This window comes from Primulina eburnea, chromosome 8 (assembly GCF_022965805.1).
Source record: "Primulina eburnea isolate SZY01 chromosome 8, ASM2296580v1, whole genome shotgun sequence".
Lineage (NCBI taxonomy): Eukaryota > Viridiplantae > Streptophyta > Magnoliopsida > Lamiales > Gesneriaceae > Primulina > Primulina eburnea.
In genome coordinates, this window is record NC_133108.1 from 5,500,447 (window position 1) to 5,520,684 (window position 20,238).

The following is a 20,238-nucleotide window of genomic DNA, read 5'->3' on the forward strand; positions in this document are numbered from 1 at the left end:
TGTCGATTGTAGAATACAAATGGATAATTTTGATCTTTATGGATTATCCCGTGTCGTCATTGGGCCTGCACATGGATCTCTCATATATTATCCATTTGTTCAATCAGGGTGATCTCGGTTTTATTTTATATTTTTTTCACACGACCAAAAAATTTTATAAATCGAGCTCCCTCCTCTTATTTCAAAGTATCCTTTCTGTTTGTCAATAAAATTTGCGGGCGTGTCAGGCACGTATTCGTGCCAAATTTGTGAAATAATCTGACTTCGTTTACCAAACGTTGTAGGTCTCGATTCGGTCGTAAGTTCTAACTCCTTCGAAATGGCTCAAAAACGCAAACAAAAATGAGGAATATGACAAAATTACCGGAGGAATCCATTGACAACATCAAATATAATTATGTTGCTATGAACTTGATCGATGTTTTTACAAGAAAGTTGAAGGAATGTGTAAAAAATTCAAATACTTGACTGCTGAAAAATTGAAATAAACATGCATAGAATTGAGAGGATTCTGCAGAGCTTTGCTGTAGATTTTTGTGTTGATTTTGTCGGGGGCCTTTTTCTGATTATTCCTTCTGCTTTTGTTACACTCCGTGGGGAGTTTCAACCACATTCCACGATCATTCACATTGGGTCGTGGCTTAACTCCTCGCATCGTGCTTTTCTTGGACTAACTGCCTGCAACTCTTGTGGGCTTAGCATATGTTGGGCTGTTGTTGGGCTTTGGTAAATCTTGTGGGCTTCTTGGATTATATTTAGGCACAACAATTGCCCCCCGTAGCCAATTTGGCCGATGTGCCAATTTGGCTAATTATATGTTTAGCCCACTTTGGCCCATATTCAAAACTTGGGGCCCATATTCAAAACTTGATATGAAGACCACATTCTATATTACAGCATCCTTCAGAATTCTTTAATAACAATCCCTAACGTGAAATTCTTATTTTATAATTTATACTCCTTTCATTCTCCCTTCAAATAGACAAGCCCAAACCCACATTAATCCTCAAAATTTGGCCTTTACATAAACAAACTTTTATTCCCTCATCATGTTCTCACTTTCAGTTATCAATTTTTCGATATTGCCACCGGATCGTGGAGTCACGTGGACACCATTCAACTTTCAAGTAAATTGCCACCCTCAATTGCATTAAGCCATTTCATCTCAAAAGAGCAGGTAGATTTCTACATTTTTTTCTATTTCTTCATGACACAAATGCTTTAGGACTTCACTTGCTTTCTTGATCATGCACTCAAGGTGTTTGATACATTGTTTGAGCTTTCGATCTTCCACGATCTTTGTTGGCCATTCTATGTGATCATTGCGCCTTATGCTTTTTGTTGTTGTCTAGAGAACTTGTCTACATTTATTTTCATGTACCTTCATTCAAGTATACAAGGTATCTACTTGCCTTGATCTCGACTTCACTTCAAATATAACCAATATCTTGTTTGTTTGATGTCACTTGTTCAAAAGCCATTACTTGGTTGTCAACTGAGGATGATCTCTTGGCCACTTTACACAAGTGTATTGATTTATTTTTCTTTACTTCCAGGAATGGTTAGTGATCCTCCGTCTCCTAGCGCAAATCCATCGAGCCAACTCTGATATTCCTTTGGCTGCTAAGACCATCTTTGTCCCTAATTCTGCTGAAGATTCCAACATGGTATCAATCCAAGTCTTGATTTTCCTACAGTCATTACCCTATTTCAGCTTTCCAAGATTCTAGGTCCACATGTTCAGAACCATTGATACAGCTTGGAAACTTCAAAACCAACAATGGGAATACACACTGAAGGAGGCTGAACAAGTTCGAACACATTGTCATTCCAAATGGGAGGGATTTGATCAGATTGGATATTCCTTGAGCTTCTGCTGTTACTACCTTTGCACAGACTGGAGATTATCTCATTTTTATTCTGATTTCTGCTGTCTCTTTTTGTTTGCCATAATTTGGCGAATGTCCTTCTGATTTGTAACTCTAGAAAGTGGCTCGAAAGCCAAACTTTATTTGGGAAACATGTTTTTATTACCATATACATGCTGCTTGAGATTTGTTTTCATCCATTTGGATTTTAGCATTTCACATTTACAAGGAAAACTCTGCCAAAATTTTCTAAAACTAAACAAACAGAAAAAAGCATGTTTTCTTTAACATTGATGCAAACATGGCAGGTCAACACTGCTTGTTACCAACCAACTGTTCAACAATATTTTTCTAACAATACTCCCCACAGTTTCGAGATATGCCATAAACGAACTTCACTTTTTCATCAATTTGGCCAACCAACACAACAAATATTCCTCTCAAAATACATCAACTACATCAGATTTCATGAGCAATGATTTTATTTATTCACAATGCTCCATCACTATTTGCAAACAAGTTCAGCAGAGAATGGCGTAAAAGCCTATTCCTCGCATATTACAGAAACTTTCTACGAGTCAATATCTCAAAATTAGCCAAAGTGGCTATCCAGCTTACTTTGTACCATACTTCTCATCTATTCCATCTTTATAAAACATCTGTCTCCGGCTGTCGATCTTTCATCTGAGCCGACGCTAAAATTAAATCCTCCATTTGTAATTCTTCTTCCTTGCTAACTCCATATTCCTCCTCAAATATAGCTCCAGCCCCATCGATATCCCACAACTCCTGAGGCTGCACTTTGTTCACCAGCTGCTGCGTTTTGGCTTTCCACTCGGAAGTTGCAGCCACTTCCATCTCTTCCTTAGTGAATTTAATCATCGACCTCCTCGATAATAGGTCGAACCATGGGTCTAGGAGAGACCATGGCAGTGGGTTTGAGAATTTTTTCAAATGCTTCCCTTACTTTCTTGGTGTCCATGTAGACTGTCCTTGCTGTCCATTCACCTTGTAATCATGAATTCTGATAGGTCCGAAGGCTCCATCATAATATCTAGCCTCAAGTGGGTTTGGGCTTGTCTATTTGAAGGGAGAATGAAAGGAGTATAAAATAAGAATTTCATAAACAAACTTTTATTCCCTCATCATGTTCTCACTTTCAGTTATCAATTTTTCGATATTGCCACCGGATCGTGGAGTCACGTGGACACCATTCAACTTTCAAGTAAATTGCCACCCTCAATTGCATTAAGCCATTTCATCTCAAAAGAGCAGGTAGATTTCTACATTTTTTTCTATTTCTTCATGACACAAATGCTTTAGGACTTCACTTGCTTTCTTGATCATGCACTCAAGGTGTTTGATACATTGTTTGAGCTTTCGATCTTCCACGATCTTTGTTGGCCATTCTATGTGATCATTGCGCCTTATGCTTTTTGTTGTTGTCTAGAGAACTTGTCTACATTTATTTTCATGTACCTTCATTCAAGTATACAAGGTATCTACTTGCCTTGATCTCGACTTCACTTCAAATATAACCAATATCTTGTTTGTTTGATGTCACTTGTTCAAAAGCCATTACTTGGTTGTCAACTGAGGATGATCTCTTGGCCACTTTACACAAGTGTATTGATTTATTTTTCTTTACTTCCAGGAATGGTTAGTGATCCTCCGTCTCCTAGCGCAAATCCATCGAGCCAACTCTGATATTCCTTTGGCTGCTAAGACCATCTTTGTCCCTAATTCTGCTGAAGATTCCAACATGGTATCAATCCAAGTCTTGATTTTCCTACAGTCATTACCCTATTTCAGCTTTCCAAGATTCTAGGTCCACATGTTCAGAACCATTGATACAGCTTGGAAACTTCAAAACCAACAATGGGAATACACACTGAAGGAGGCTGAACAAGTTCGAACACATTGTCATTCCAAATGGGAGGGATTTGATCAGATTGGATATTCCTTGAGCTTCTGCTGTTACTACCTTTGCACAGACTGGAGATTATCTCATTTTTATTCTGATTTCTGCTGTCTCTTTTTGTTTGCCATAATTTGGCGAATGTCCTTCTGATTTGTAACTCTAGAAAGTGGCTCGAAAGCCAAACTTTATTTGGGAAACATGTTTTTATTACCATATACATGCTGCTTGAGATTTGTTTTCATCCATTTGGATTTTAGCATTTCACATTTACAAGGAAAACTCTGCCAAAATTTTCTAAAACTAAACAAACAGAAAAAAGCATGTTTTCTTTAACATTGATGCAAACATGGCAGGTCAACACTGCTTGTTACCAACCAACTGTTCAACAATATTTTTCTAACAATACTCCCCACAGTTTCGAGATATGCCATAAACGAACTTCACTTTTTCATCAATTTGGCCAACCAACACAACAAATATTCCTCTCAAAATACATCAACTACATCAGATTTCATGAGCAATGATTTTATTTATTCACAATGCTCCATCACTATTTGCAAACAAGTTCAGCAGAGAATGGCGTAAAAGCCTATTCCTCGCATATTACAGAAACTTTCTACGAGTCAATATCTCAAAATTAGCCAAAGTGGCTATCCAGCTTACTTTGTACCATACTTCTCATCTATTCCATCTTTATAAAACATCTGTCTCCGGCTGTCGATCTTTCATCTGAGCCGACGCTAAAATTAAATCCTCCATTTGTAATTCTTCTTCCTTGCTAACTCCATATTCCTCCTCAAATATAGCTCCAGCCCCATCGATATCCCACAACTCCTGAGGCTGCACTTTGTTCACCAGCTGCTGCGTTTTGGCTTTCCACTCGGAAGTTGCAGCCACTTCCATCTCTTCCTTAGTGAATTTAATCATCGACCTCCTCGATAATAGGTCGAACCATGGGTCTAGGAGAGACCATGGCAGTGGGTTTGAGAATTTTTTCAAATGCTTCCCTTACTTTCTTGGTGTCCATGTAGACTGTCCTTGCTGTCCATTCACCTTGTAATCATGAATTCTGATAGGTCCGAAGGCTCCATCATAATATCTAGCCTCAACTGCGTTGGAATTAGATTGATACGGCTGCGAATCAGCCTGTACCTTTTCAACTTCATCTCTTTCCACATCAACAATAACTGGTGCATGGATTATGGTACACAATGATTGGTGTGAATGCAATCCCTTCCTAACAAAGCGTGGAAACTAGCACTGGAATTTACCACGAAAAAGTTTGACAACGAAGATCGGGACCCTACAGTGACGTTTGCTGGCAACACTCCCAAGGTTTTTGTAGACTCCCCGATAAAAGCTGCCACGGAGACTTCGGTAGGAATTAAGTCTTCCACATTCTTCCCCAACTTCTGAAGGATTCTGTACAGCAAAATATCCACTGCAGACCATTATCTATCAGCACTCTAGACAACGGCTTTCCATTCACATGCGCTACAATGTAGAGTGGTTTGATATGCATAGTCATTTCATTTGTAGGTCGCTTCATCAATACTATTTTCTCTTCATCAACAAAAACACCGACGCTTTCACTCACCATATCAGATTGAACGGATTCTGCACCATTTTGATTTCCAGTAAAGACATCGGTTTCACACGTCCTTTTGCGTTTAAACTCATCTGGCAACATTAACGAGCCAGTAGCACACTCAAATGAAACGAGGATCTGCCCCACCTTGAAAGTAGCCTTCTTTACATGTTCACTGTCTTCTTCTGATAACAAATCGTCATCTTCTTCCTCGTTATCTTCAGTGGCTTTCCTCCCAAATTTCTTCTTCTCTTTATATGACAGCTTTTTCTCTTAATATACGTCGTTTTTGGGTCCGAGAAAGAGGTTTTGGGAACTTAGGATGTTCTACCCGCTTCCATACACCATCAGGGATTGCTCTGGGAGGAACAACAAAATGAGGTCTCCTTTCATATTTCCTGTCAGCGCCTAGAGATACTGGCCTCTGGGTTGTCTTCTGGATCCACCGTGAGTCATTTCTTCTCTTGTCATTCACCGACCAAGAACGTGGGCCCTTTCTGAGGTATTGGTTCTCCGGCCTTTTGGCCATGGATTCCTGTTTATACCTAATATTCCTCCTAGTATAATGCACACCGCCCCCACTGTAATAACAGTCTTTTCCATGAGCAACTTCTATTTTCTTCTCTTTAACCTCAAGTATCATTTTCCGAGGCACCCAAAACCTTTTTATGGTAAGTCTTGGTTTAATGGACATGTCACCACTCCCATTCCTTCTCCTCTCGTTGATTAAAAAACGCAAGTCAGTGTTGTTCACATTCACATTGGCCATCGGGGGAAAGAGATCTTCATCCACTATTATCGCTTCCTTTTTCTCGGGAAATTTCAGGACTCCCTTGTTGATTCTTTCCTACAAGACATTCTTGAACGCCCAACAAGCATTAATATTATGGTTGAAGGAATTGTGATACTTACAGTAATCTCTTCCTTTCAACTTCTCCTTCGTGGGTAGCTTGTGATCTGGGAGGAATGTTATGAACTTTTCCTTCACTAAGTGATCGAAGATTTCCTCCGTCTTTGATGCATCGAAAGTATAAGGAGTTTGCACTGGAGGAATTTTTTTCTTGGAAAGTTCTTCACTCTTGCGCTTCAATAAAGGAACAGTGCGTGATCCGGAATTTGCTACTTCTGCCAATGCAACTTCCTCCACTTCCTGGAAATAAGATCCCACTGTAGACTTTATTTTATGACTCTCCTCTCGTAACAATTCCTCATACTCTGACACTTTGACAGCAAGTTCATAAAAATCACGGAATTCCATCCCTTGGAACTTCTTTCTAAGTTCAAAATCGAGTCCTCGTTGTGCTATCTTCACGTATTCTGATTCAGGGAGGAAAACTTGGCATCTGCTTCTCACCTTCTTGAACTTACAAATGAAATCATTGGCAGATTCCCCCGGTTTTTGGACCACCCTTGACAATTTCGCTATACTAATCTCAGGTATTGTCCTGAAGAATTGTGTATGGAATTGACGTTCCATATCATGCCAAGTCATAATAGAATTCCGAGGCAGCGTTGCATACCATGTGAAAGCAGTGCTGGTCAAGGAATTGGGGAACAAACGTAACTTGTAATTAGGAAAGTTCTCCAAATTTGCCAATTCCCGACACTGAATTGTAAACCTGGCCACATGTTCCACGCTGGACTGACCGTCTTCCCCGGAGTATAACGTGAAGTCTGGAATGCGGTATCCTCTTGGATAAGGGTTGTCACGATCCACAATATCATGACACGGTTTATGGAATTCTGCTCGGTTGATTGGCCTCACTCCTGGGCCATACAACTCTTGAATAACATCACGTACCATCTCAAAATCCACCACTAGAGTTTGTCGTAACTGGTAAGGTGGATAGATTGCCTCGCGAGTGTTATTCCCTGAACCTGGCGCTGAAAATCCACGCATTCCCCCATCACCATACATCCCTGGATGTGAGTTAGGAGATGTCACAGAGAACATTTTAGCAGCCATTTGTTTACTGTTATTGCAATTCTGGAATTTCAACCCCAACTCCTCGTCCTTTTTGTGCGGAGGAGTATATCTTCCTTCCTTGGCAGATTCAGGAATCAGTGTCTCCCCCAAGCGGCGACTTTCACCTGCTTGAGAAACTCCTAATCTTTGGCCTTGATCTTTCAGAGATTTAACATCAGTTTCTTGAAGTTTGTTATTCTCTGGTATAACCACTTCGCCTTTTGCAGACTTTCTCCATTCCTTAATTTCTGCCACAAATTCCATCATGACAGTAGCGAAATTTTGAGTCATTTCCTTGAGATCGCTGCGGATATTTTTCTCCATGGCCGACATAAAGTTCAGTGAAGGTCCACCAACACCAGAAACGTCAATTCCTTCCTTCACATTCTCTTCCTCGAACTGATGCACTAGCCTTTCAACTATTCTGCCTTCTGCATCGATTTCTTCTTCATGTGAGCGATGACCTTTCCCCGTTGATGGAGGAATTCCTTCACTCTTCTCAGTACGCTTTGGAGGCATTGGTCCCACTGAGCGTGCCAACTTGTTTGTCACTAAAATTTGCGGGCGTGCCAGGCACGTGTTCGTGCCAAATTTGTGAAATAATCTGACTTCGTTTACCAAACGTTGTAGGTCTCGATTCGGTCGTAAGTTCTAACTCTTTCGAAATGGCTCAAAAACGCAAACAAAAATGAGGAATATGACAAAATTACCGGGGGAATCCATTGACAACATCAAATATAATTATGTTGCTATGAACTTGATCGATGTTTTTACAAGAAAGTTGAAGGAATGTGTAAAAAATTCAAATACTTGACTGCTGAAAAATTGAAATAAACATGCATAGAATTGAGAGGATTCTGCAGAGCTTTGCTGTAGATTTTTGTGTTGATTTTGTCGGGGGCCTTTTTCTGATTATTCCTTCTGCTTTTGTTACACTCCGTGGGGAGTTTCAACCACATTCCACGATCATTCACGTTGGGTCGTGGCTTAACTCCTCGCATCGTGCTTTTCTTGGACTAACTGCCTGCAACTCTTGTGGGCTTAGCATCTGTTGGGCTGTTGTTGGGCTTTGGTAAATCTTGTGGGCTTCTTGGATTATATTTAGGCACAACACTTTCATCGAGTTATCTCTCTTCTTCCGCACAAGTTGCACGGACCTCACCCACTTTCATTCTCAAACACAAAGACCGAAGATATAATTTTTTCCCTGAAGATGGAAAGGGTTCTTTCCCCGTTGTCATTGTTGGTGGAGTACTTGAAGCTAACAAAAGATGGGATATAGGGGAAGAAGTTACTAATTCTATTGTGGAGGCTTACCCTGGGGCTTGTCCGATAAGACCAAAGGTTAGATATCTTCATTTATGGCTATTAATCCTGGAGTGCCGTATGCCCTCAGTGCTATAAGCACTTGGGTATCTTTGATTGATGCTTATTATGGTATTTCTAATAACATGATGCTGATAATGCTTAATTTGAAAAATTATTTTATTTCCTTGGAAAATGGTTATCTACTATACTTTTGTCATGTTATGGAATGCACGGGCCATATCATTTATCATGATCAAATTTTCTAAAAAACATCTCTCCGTTTAATTTTCCTTACATCCTTCGCCATTTTGCTCGGTTCGAAAATGTTGATAGTTGTCTTTGTTTTGGTTCCTCAGGTGGAGCCAGCCGTTGGAACTGTTTTATTTGCCTGGAACTCTGCCACAGTAGAAACTGACTCGAATGTCTATTGTGGAAAGTGACTCAAAACGGCCACAAATGACATTGTATATAAATATGTCAAAGTGAATGATTTATCATCAGATGATGTAGATATTGTCTGATACATTTAGTATTGTTTGCGAAATTTAGGTAGATCAAAGTTCTTTTTGACTTTCTGTTGTTACCAGACTAATAGTTAGAGTGGGGATGATTTAAGTTTCTGTTTAGAGATTGGAGGTGAAGTGACGCCTTCTGCTTTCTTGAAAGTGTTATTTAAGTACACAGTGTTTGCGTACAATTTATAGCTTTTCGCCACTACAAGAAAAATGATTTTCCGCAGCACATCATCAACAGCGTGCATTAAACGCACGCTGCGAATACTACTTTTCGCGGCGTGCACCCATATGTGCGCCGTTAATAGTGTTGCACTTGATACTATTAACGACGTGCATTAAAAAAATGTTGCGGATATTACTATTGACGGCGTGCATTAAAAGCACGCTGCGGATAGTTACTTGATACTATGAACGGCGTGCATTAAAAGCGCGCTGCGGATATTATTATTGACGGCGTCCATTAAAGCACGCTATGGATAGTAATATCCGCAGCATGCATTTATGTGTGCTGTTAATAAATTATATAAACGACAGCGCACCATAAAAGCACGCCGTTAATAGTATTATTAACGACGTGCAAGTTTATGTGTGCTGCAAAAAGTAAATCATTTTTTTTTAAAAAAATCGTATTAAAAAATTAGCAGCGTACATTAATCGTACGCCGTCAATAGTATTATTCACGGCATGCATATTATAAGCACGTCGCGGAAAATGAGTTCGAATCTTAAATTAGCGACGGTCTGCAAGAAACTGTCGTCGATTTAAGTCCACATTTAGCGACAGTTTAAATATAACCGTCGCCGATTAATAACCGTCGCTAATAGACTTACATCGGCGACTGTTTAGTAACAAACCGTCGCTAAAAAATCGTAAATTCTCTATTTATTCCCGATCTCCGTTGCATTTTTTTTCACAACACTTAAAATTTTCTCTACTAACATGATTTAAGTTTCGATTTAAGTTTCTGTTTTTGTTTCAATTTTTGGTAAATTATTTAATTGTTAATTAAGATCATGAGTTTTTTTTAATTGTTTATTAAGATCATGAGTATATTATTATAGTTGCATTGTATTTTTATAAAAATTAATTAAATTATAAAAGTAAATTTTTTAAAAAAAATGGACGCAAAATTTAGCGACGGTGTTTGAACTGTCGCGAAATTATAAGCCCGTCGCTACATTTTAAGATTGTCGCTAAATTAGCAACGGTTTTAAACCGTCACCATTTTGCGACGGTTTGTCGTAAACCGTCGCTAAGGTTTTTCTGTTTTATAACTATTAACGGCGTATATGTGCACGCCGCAGAATGTTGTATTAACAGTGTACATATACACGCTGCCAATAGTTTAACTATCAACAGCATACTCTGCACGCCGTTAATAGACTACACCGCAGCGTAAATTGCACGCCGTCAATAGTGTCAAACTTAAGACGGCTTTCAACTTTACAACGTGCATCGCAGCGTGCAATGCACGCTGCGGATACCTTTCCGCGGCGCATATTGTACGCTGCGGAACTATCTGCCTTATCGATCCAATCTCTAGATTTTTATCACATGGAAAAGGTCAGATAGTGTGTCAAATGTGACATCTTAGCATCCAAGTTCTGTTCTTCTCCACTTAAATTTGATAAACTAGTAACTCAAATTTGATAGCTAACTAATCAGCCAGCATCTTTCTAGTTGACAGTAATTCAATTTCTTCTTCGGAGATATTCTGCACCAACACATCCTCGTAGTTTTGAAGCATTGCCACACCAAACATTAGAGCTAGATGAAAGATTCTTTATTCAGCTCCTTTTGATTTTTGCACAGCTGTGTCGGGATCCATGTCAAAAATTCTTGTCACAGTACTGTCGGTTATCCTGGGTTAGTTCGACCCTACAGTGGAAGTATTTATTACCTTCACTGTTGATAGAGAGCCGCATATATTTTATGTGTGACCACATAAAAGCAATATATGTAGTTCATTGTGGATAATTAGATTTAGAGTGAGGGCGTGAACAAATCCATATTCTAGGCTTTTTAGCATTTCTGATTCCATTTGATAACCCTCTTTAAATAAAATGGAATGGGTCTTTGTTTTTTTTTTCTCTATTGTAATTTTCCTCGAATACAAAAAAACCAACTAGCTACCGTCGTTATTTAGATTAGCAGCAGATTTAAATTTCTTCACAAAATAATTCGCAGTTGAGCTATGGAGACGGTCGACGATTTATCAAAAAATGTCGCTAATTAACGATGATTTTCGAGAAAAAAACCGTCACCAAAACGCTTGTTTTAAAACGATTTTTGATTAGAACCGTCGTGAACAGTGATAGTTTTTGTAGCGATGATTTTAATCAACAATGACATTTTTTGTTAATTGACGACTGCAGGACCGATAGCTTATCGCTTTACCAAAAATTATAGCTGGTGACAATGGTGCAACTCAAATCTTTTAAACCACACATCAGCTCAAGTATCACGGTTCGATCGTTCTACCAAGTAGGGACAATTATTGCACCAAATAACGAAGGTTTTTAAATGTTTAATATTCCATTGCTAATTTTTTTTAGAAAAATAATTGTTTAAAATAAAAAAAAATTATCATTAAAAAAAAATAATATTTATAATGTCTATAAATGATAATTTTTTTTGGTATAGCCTGCTATCCTAAATGGTATGCATGCAGTCGCACCCAAGGAAAAACAATTTACAAGGAAAGTAAACAAGAAAAGCAAAAGACAAGGAAAAAGGGTACCTAATTTTCAACATCACATGCAACATCTTTGTATCCGACTTCCTATTTTGTACAGTGATGGCTAAGAAACAAGAAATTTAGTAATAATAATAGCTTTGTAATCTGTCAAAAGTAGGTACCAAAGAGAAACGGTATTGATTGCCATTGGGGCCTTCAAATTTAATGCATTGTAGTTGAAATCGAAAGTTCCCGAGCTCAAGCGCATCATGCTTTTGGAGACCAAATTTCCATTCACAGTAGTTGAACCTGGGAGAGGTCTCTTTAGGAGCACAGAAATAAGATTTTTCAAAGTTTAACTTCACCATCACTTTATTATATATACATACATATATATATATACATACTTATATATATATATACATACATATATATATATATATAGACTACCCTAATCTAAACTAGCCTGCTCACCGACTTTCATTAAATTTTTTAGTCTGGGACATAGAGTACTCCAGCTCAGTCCCACCACATGTGACCACTAGTCCAACGGGTGGTAGATTGATTCCTCTTATTCAAAGTGATGTTTGATTGTAAAAAAATAATAATTCCATAACGTTGTAATTAAGTATATACTTGATTGATACAAAAATTTTACCATGGCTTGGGTCTGGTGAGCGGGTCTTCAAATCTTCCGAGTCTTTGAGGGTCGGGTCAGTGTTGAGTGGTCTGCACAGACAAAATTAGGGTTAGAGAGCGTCAGATATGTTTTCGACGTGACCCATCCGATACTTAAGTATGTGCTCTGATTAGAATACAAAGAGCGAAGTGTGATATATTAGTGCTGAGTAAACAAGAGATAGTGAATGTCGTAAAACCGTGACCAATATCTCGTATTTATAACAGCAGAAGATGCTAGTTATCTTGTTGGAGTACGATTCTTGTTAGAGTAAAACCCTACTTGAGATAAGAAACATCAAATGGTAGGACTTCTTTACCATGGCGTTATTGCTCTCACCTTATTTCGATAAGATTCGATCAGGTCCCATATTTATCGGGGTTTTATCTACTGACAAAGATTTCACATTTCCTAGCTGCCATTGAGCTCGGATTTCTCAGCCACACTTATGAGCTTGGACCCTTAGGGAATGGTCTGTGAGCTTGGTCTTGTCAGAATTTTCATGTTCTTGGCCCATTTGATATGTTCTTGAGCTCGACTTTTTTGGAAGAGACCATGAGCACGACCTTTTCTGACCTCTGGTTAATAAAAAAGCATGACCTTTAACGCGTTAAGTGAATTTGAGAGATAGTCTTGAATTCGTTCAGATGTGACAATTTTAGAGACATATATCTCACCACATGTGACCATTAGTCCAAGGGATGGTAGATTGATCCCCTGATTCAAAGTTATGTTTGATTGCAAAATAAAATTTCCATAATGATGGTATTAGTTAAATACTTGATGTTATCAAACTTATATTTCTTTTTCTAATTTCAGAAAAATTAACAAAATGGGTAAATTATTTTGAGGATCATTTATGTTGACAGGTGGGAATTTTTTTTTCCAACTAATCATAAAGAACATCAGCACCCCTACCCCCACCTCCATCTTCTTTATATGTTGAACGTTTAGTGGGTGGTATCGATGTAAAAACTTCACACAAAATTTACACAAGAAACCAGGGAAAATGGCTCATCCAATTCATGAAGCCAATGAGAACAGCCCTTACGGATCCCTGAAAAAGGAGGATTTTTACAAGAAACATCAGATACTCCACCAAGAAACCTACATGAAAAACCAAGAAAACATTAACATTTTCACCCAAACTTGGCAACCTGCAGATCCAAAATCCAAACTGAAAGGGATAGTAGCCATGATTCATGGCTACACCTCAGAGAGCAGTTGGCTTTTTGAACTAAATGCAGTAGCCATGGCGAAAGCCGGTTTTTTGTGTTGCGCCCTCGATTTACAAGGTCATGGATTCTCAGCAGGGCCATACGATCATATCTCAGATATTCACCCCTTGGTCTCTGACTGCGTTCATTATTTCGACTCAATCCATTATGTTCATCCGAATCTTCCACGCTTTCTCTACGGTGAGTCTTTAGGTGGTGGCATTGCCATACTCATATGCTTGAAGCAAAAAACAGAATGGAAAGGCTTGATCTTGAGTGGTGCAATGTGTGAGATCTCGAGGAAGTTTAAACCGGTGTGGCCGTTGGAGAAGTTGCTACCTATAGCTGCGTATTTTGCTCCATCTTGGAGAATTGCGATCACTAGCCCTCCGTTGAGTAAAGCTTACAAGGAAGATTGGAAGAGGAAACTGGCGGAAAATAGCCCGAATCGACGGACTTCCGGGAAGCCAACTGCAGCATCTGCACTGCAGTTTATGAAAACCTGTGAATATATAAAAAGAAGTTGTCATCTATTGGAAGTTCCATTGCTGGTTATGCATGGTGGAGACGATATAATATGCGATCCTGAAGGGGCTAAATACCTGTATGAAACAGCGAGTAGCAAGGACAAGAGTTTGAAGATCTTGGGGGGCGTGTGGCATCAGTTAATTGGCGAACCAAATGAAAGTGCCGAAAATATTTTTAACGCTATGATGGCATGGATGGAAGTAAGAGCTGCTTCAACAACAACCAAGTAGGCAAAAGAGTAGCATAATATTGAAGTTTCTTATTATTAACTTTTTTAAATGCATTCTCTACATGCAGAGATGCTAGGCTGCAAATCGATCCATATTACGCTAATTATAATACATATATTACTAGTAAACCGTTGGTTTCATGGTCAAGATCGGACTCTTTTTCCGAGTGAATCGTTTACGAGTACCTCGGTCGAAACTCAACTTGAGCACGATCGGAAGCCTAGCTCCAATCCATGTCGAGTAGCCAATTCGATTAAGCTAAAAACTCGAACTCGGAGATATTTTTTGCTATGGCTAAAACTGCGATTAACCCTTTAGAACAAGAAAGAAGAAACTCAAAACCGACTGAGCTCAAATTAGCGTTACTTACAAAAACTTGATCAATCTCATTCTTGAAAATCATTATTAGTATAAATTTGGATCCGTCTCGAGTTTAAAGGAAGATTTGTCCAGATGGTACAGTATAAAACACTCAGCCGAGAAAAAAGTAACAGAAAAGAATGCGTACTTTTCCCAATCAAAACTAAATAAAATTAATTTTCAGTAACTGGTGAGTTGAAAAAGGTGATAATAAGTAATATATACATCTATTGGTCAAGAGAAATCCACTCAAGTTCAAGTTCTAATTCACCAGATTCTACATTTTGTAGCTTGAGGGAAACAGCCTGCTTCACTTTCCCATCAACAATATTTACAATGCTGTCTTCTTGCAAAGCATTATCGTGTGATTTCAGCCATTTCCCGATTTGCATGTTTCCAAACATTCCAGCATCTCCAAATGCAGTCGCAGAAGTTATCATTGGTTGAATATCTATCTCTGCTTCCCCCATAATATCATCCGCAGAAAATGTATCATGATCGTAAACTTGCTGTTAAATTTATGGAACAAAAACAAATATCACCCTCACCGTCATCGTACAAGGTTCAATCATATACTACAAATGGTTTGGCAACACAGGAAAATCTCTAAATTACATGTATAGTCATTTTGAAAGTGTAACTGTCAGAGCGCAGAGCGCAAACAATGGTTTGTTGCTTCCTGTTGCTATCTGTGACCATCAAGCTGGTACAACAATCAAAACATGGCATTTGGATTGCTGCACATTTTGAAAGATTTAAGTAGCACCACTATTATCAACCATAGCTTCTAGTGCAACTATAAATACTCAATCCTACAATGGGTAGCATCCCCAAGCTCACGTGGGTTAATTCCCATGAAATATAAATTTTTTTTGTCTGGCATATCGATTTACATGTAGTGTGTGGATTGCTATATGTTTTAGACGAAACAAAGTATAGAATCACCACCAACTATAGCTATTGCTATAGTGGGAGATGCTTGGTCGTTCGTAAGTTTTGTCCCTGTTCAATATGCTAAATTGGCCTCTCCATGAATTTTTGGATCTGACGACAACAAATAAAGGATTACCAGCTTAATGGAACCATAATCTTGTGGAACAGAAAGCATGAGTTCCTCATTCCAGATAGGATTCAAATTGCTTTTAATCACAGTTGTTTGTGCTTTCTGAGAACAAAGGAAGCAGCATGAAAGGTGTAAGAAACTCCAAATGTATGGAACTTAATTGACAGAAAAATTGTATGTTTTTGAGAAATTGAAATGATATATTAACCTGCTGCCCAAGAGTCAAGACGACATATGGATCACTTGAAAGCATATCTCGGACGGCTAAATTTGTTCCTTTAAGCACAATAATCTTCAGCATCCCAATAAATTCCACCATGCCTTCCTGTGGATCAGATTTGAAATAACCTTTAAACAAGTAATGATCATTAGAACACCAAAACCCGGTGCATAATTATATATCACCTCCTTACAAAACCAAGATAGTCGAGGTAACATACTGATTTTTGCGCCGATGCTGAAGTACGAAAACTATCCATGATCTTCCTGGACAAACTTGCTTGCAAAGAATTTTTTTTGGAAGCACCTGACAGTATTCGCAGGCTTGGCTTCAGAAATTCTTGAAGCTCGTACTTAGACCTACAACATGCAAGTCAAGGAATCGTAAAGCAGTTGTTAGCCATGTGTTAATTATTGGTCTTACATGTGGGATAAAGTAGAACAATTGAAGAAACAACCACCAGTCTTCATCTCATTAAAAAGGTACACCAATTAACATTTAAAACCCACCTGATAAATCTTGAACGCTCTTCATGGCCAGCGTCTGGTCCAGGTTTTGACACTCCTTCGGGAATATAAGCCTCGTAAATAGAATTTGCCGATGCATTTCCACCAACCTCGATCATTGCATCAATTTCGTCATCAGACCATTCATCTAATGTCACAGACAAGACCTGTAGGATAGAAATTACGAGGTAATGACAAAAGGAATCAAAGACTTTAAGAAAAGCAGAAGCTGAATGGGACCCTTCAGTGGTTAGGGTAAAGAGCTCGTAGCGGAGTGTAAAATTCCTGAAGCAATCACCTTAGAAATATGAGTACCAAGGCTTCTGTGGACTCCACAGCATTTCAAGCATATAAACACTCCAATATTTGCCGACCTGAAGGGGGAAGAGAACAATTGAACAAACCATAAACCAGGAACAAATGAATTTTCTTTGAAAGTTTTAGATATCTTCATCTCAATTCCATTATTTTAAAAGCGTCAACAATCCTTTATAGGCAGAACTTTTTAATTATTTTCGGTATAAACAAGCTATTATAACAAATATAGGGAAGAAAACCACTGAATCTGCAGTCTCTGAGCACTTGAAAAGGGCAAAAGTGAGCGGCATGACCCCTAAGGCCACATCTATGGGGAGACCAATAACTGAATCTTTCTATAAAAATTAACATCAGAAATTTCTAAGTGTTGGGAACTTACGCCCATTTTGGGTCTGGAGCACCACAATCTGCACATACGCGGTTATCGCGTTGACTCAGAAGATCTTTCAATCTTCGTTCACCTGTACAAATTTCAGTAACCAATGCACCATGGATAAACTGAAGTCTGCGAATAAAACCACGGTGATGAAAGCCGTGTGGTCTAAACATATGTCAGAAATCAAAGAACCAAGCCTTAATATTTAAAAATCAGCATTGTCATGCCAAATATTGATTATGATGTGTCCCACAAGATTACATTTCATCTTACATAACAGCGCACTTGGCGATACATTATCTGTAATCTAACAATATTATGCAGTTCGTGCAGTAGGTACAATGCACAGTAGACAATTTTAAGGGTCACACGACATCAACATTCAGTTCCTCTTTTTTCCTTTTCCTCTCTTTTTACAGACTTGAGCTATAGAATACTAAAATTTTCTTAGTATTGCAACGAGGCACAGAAACACACCTGAAGATGGTCGTCCCAAGGAAGATGGATGGCTGTTCATAGCTTTCTTGCAACAATACTATTTATTCAATTCAAGCAATCTCTGAATAAGTACCTACACATAAATAGCACAGAAGATCGAGATTCAAATTCAATCTAATTTGTCAGTCCAAACATCTACAAAGTAGAGACAATCAGTATATACCAAATGATAAAAATCCATCATTCCTAATCAGCAGACCGAATTCCAAAATAAATGAGCAATTAGCAGGACCACAAAAAAAACGTGAATCCATGTTACCAAGATGGAAAAACATGCTTGAAATGGCAACAAAAATCCACAAAAAACATTGTAAACGTGATTCATATATCAGACCCCGTTACATCGACAACTAGATTCCAAAAACAGAAACAAACCTCGGCTTAACCCCCACAAATCCATCGCGAGAAACTGGACATTTATCGCACGAATGAAATCAAAAGGAAGAAATAATCGATCTTGGGAAAGACCCAGATAATGTTGCAGATTAAAGATTGAATCTTCACCCATGCAAGCGTTCATTACGCAGATATATTCCATATCTTTGCTTACGATCTCGTTCAAATCGAAACATAGCGATATAAATTTGAGAAGGATTTGCACCATTTATTCCTTGGCAAAACATTGAAAAGGAAAAAAAGATCTAGAAAAAGATTTGAATCCTTACCTTTTATATCCACAAAGCATAAACTCAGTTCGAATCCTCGGAAAGAAAAGGACAGAGGATGATACTGGTTTATTGTTGGAAAGAAACTGGAACAATGTCGCCGTTTTAATTATCATCATTAGAGCTTTTTATCTCTCGGCCATGTTTATTTTATTAAGATGAAGTTATTACTTTTTTAATTATATTTTGATTTTTATTTAAATATAAATTAAATAATTTATAAAAAAATATGAATAGGTCTCTTGTTAGACGATCTAACGAATCTTTATCTGTGAAACTGATAATCCTACCGATATTCACAATAAAAAGTAATAATTTTGGCTTAAAAAATAATACTTTTTCATTGATGACTCAAATAAGATATTTGTCTCACAAAATACGATATGTGAAACCGTCTCACACAAATTTTTGCCAAAAAATATTATATAAACAGACAACTTGTGCATCAGTGTATTGGTTATTATTTATTTAAGAGGAGCTTTCTATTTTATCTCTTCCTCGGTTTTTATTTTTTATTTTTTTAAAAAAATAATTATTTCTCACAAATACATTAGTTTTCTTTTTCACATTCTAACAAATATCATATTTTAAAATTATTATTTTTAAATAATCGATTATATAAATTATGAAAGAAAAACAAACATATATAACGCTTAATTTCTCGACTATATATACTCAACACTGCTTTTCAAAATTAGCAAACAAGCCCATTATTCATGTATAAGAGAATATTGTGAAAAATTAATGCATACCACTTGAACAATATTAAAATCTTTCGATCTTAAAAATGAAAGATTTCAAGCTATTTAGAATAATAATATTATTATTATTATATAAGAATAATATTATCTTTGGGTATGAAGTGATATTTGACAAGTTGAATCCACCTTGCATCATCGGAGCAGCATTGTCAAAGGTAGGTTACATCCTACATGTAGGGATACTACCTCATGATAGAATCACGAGCTCAAATTTAACCACACATAAATGAAGTCCACTATTTTTTTTTAAAATCACATATGTGTGTGAATCTTGTCCATCCAATCTTGTCCATCCAAATCATATGAGGACAATACTCTCACATGTAGCATCGAAGCTACCAAAGGTATGGAAGTGTGATTAATCAAAAAGATATATTGGGAACAAATTGCGATTCATCATTGAAAAAGAACTTTGACCAATTTTTCAGTTTCAAACACACAATTAATCGGAGAGTTGACTTTTAATTCAATAGAAAAGTAATGGGATCGCTCAACTCTTGTTGTTTTCAAAAGGAGTTCTAAATAATGATTACCATTAAAGATTGTATTTTATTAACTTTTTGCTTATACTTTACAATTGTTTAAATGTTAATTATTATGTTATTTGTATATATCGATTTATTATCTCTCTATTATATCTTATTTATCGTCTCATCTAACAAATCAAAAATTTACTGGTATATTTGTCATTCTATTATGAAAATATACATGTGTCCTAAGATAGAGTGGTATTAATAATGCCAAGCACTACTTAAAAGTCGCAACATTAAATTTTGCAGATAATAAGGGGAATTCCATCCGATGTATTCCTCAGTTCAGAGTTTTTAAAATTGATTCGGATCAATCGATTTGATCGTTGATCGGTCCCGAGTTCGATCCGAACTAAACCTATAAGACGTTTTAATAATCAAAATCGATAGAAACCAGTAAATAACCGTCATGAACCGGTTAAAACCGGTTCGATCAATTCACCC

General features: G+C 37.6%; 2 protein-coding genes and 1 long non-coding RNA gene across 5 annotated transcripts; 2 read left to right on the forward strand and 1 right to left on the reverse strand.

Moving 5' to 3' along the window:
- Positions 1 to 8,484: 8,484 nt before the first annotated feature.
- LOC140837727 (uncharacterized) lies at positions 8,485 to 9,327 on the forward strand. Its single transcript, XR_012119440.1, has 2 exons — positions 8,485 to 8,687; positions 9,008 to 9,327. It is a non-coding gene; the product is annotated as an uncharacterized lncRNA (long non-coding RNA).
- Positions 9,328 to 13,531: 4,204 nt separating this feature from the next.
- On the forward strand, positions 13,532 to 14,497 carry LOC140838922 (caffeoylshikimate esterase-like). The gene has a single exon (XM_073205550.1). It carries the CDS (start codon positions 13,532 to 13,534, stop codon positions 14,495 to 14,497), a length of 966 nt encoding a protein of 321 aa, XP_073061651.1.
- A 398-nt stretch (positions 14,498 to 14,895) lies between these two features.
- On the reverse strand, positions 14,896 to 18,644 carry LOC140838672 (ADP-ribosylation factor GTPase-activating protein AGD12-like). 3 transcript variants are annotated; one of them, XM_073205144.1, is made up of 9 exons: positions 18,214 to 18,475; positions 17,818 to 17,911; positions 17,344 to 17,425; positions 16,945 to 17,020; positions 16,650 to 16,813; positions 16,361 to 16,499; positions 16,129 to 16,245; positions 15,927 to 16,022; positions 14,896 to 15,366 (listed from the first exon to the last, which is right to left on the reverse strand). In XM_073205144.1, exons 2-9 carry the CDS (start codon positions 17,855 to 17,857, stop codon positions 15,085 to 15,087), a joined length of 996 nt encoding a protein of 331 aa, XP_073061245.1. In that variant the 5' UTR covers positions 17,858 to 17,911; positions 18,214 to 18,475; the 3' UTR covers positions 14,896 to 15,084. The 3 variants fall into 3 exon arrangements, with proteins under 3 accessions (XP_073061245.1, XP_073061246.1, XP_073061244.1); XM_073205145.1 differs by lacking the exon at positions 18,214 to 18,475 and adding an exon at positions 18,002 to 18,186; XM_073205143.1 differs by lacking the exon at positions 18,214 to 18,475 and adding an exon at positions 18,504 to 18,644 and having other exon boundaries at positions 14,897 to 15,366.
- Between the last annotated feature and the right edge of the window lie 1,594 nt (positions 18,645 to 20,238).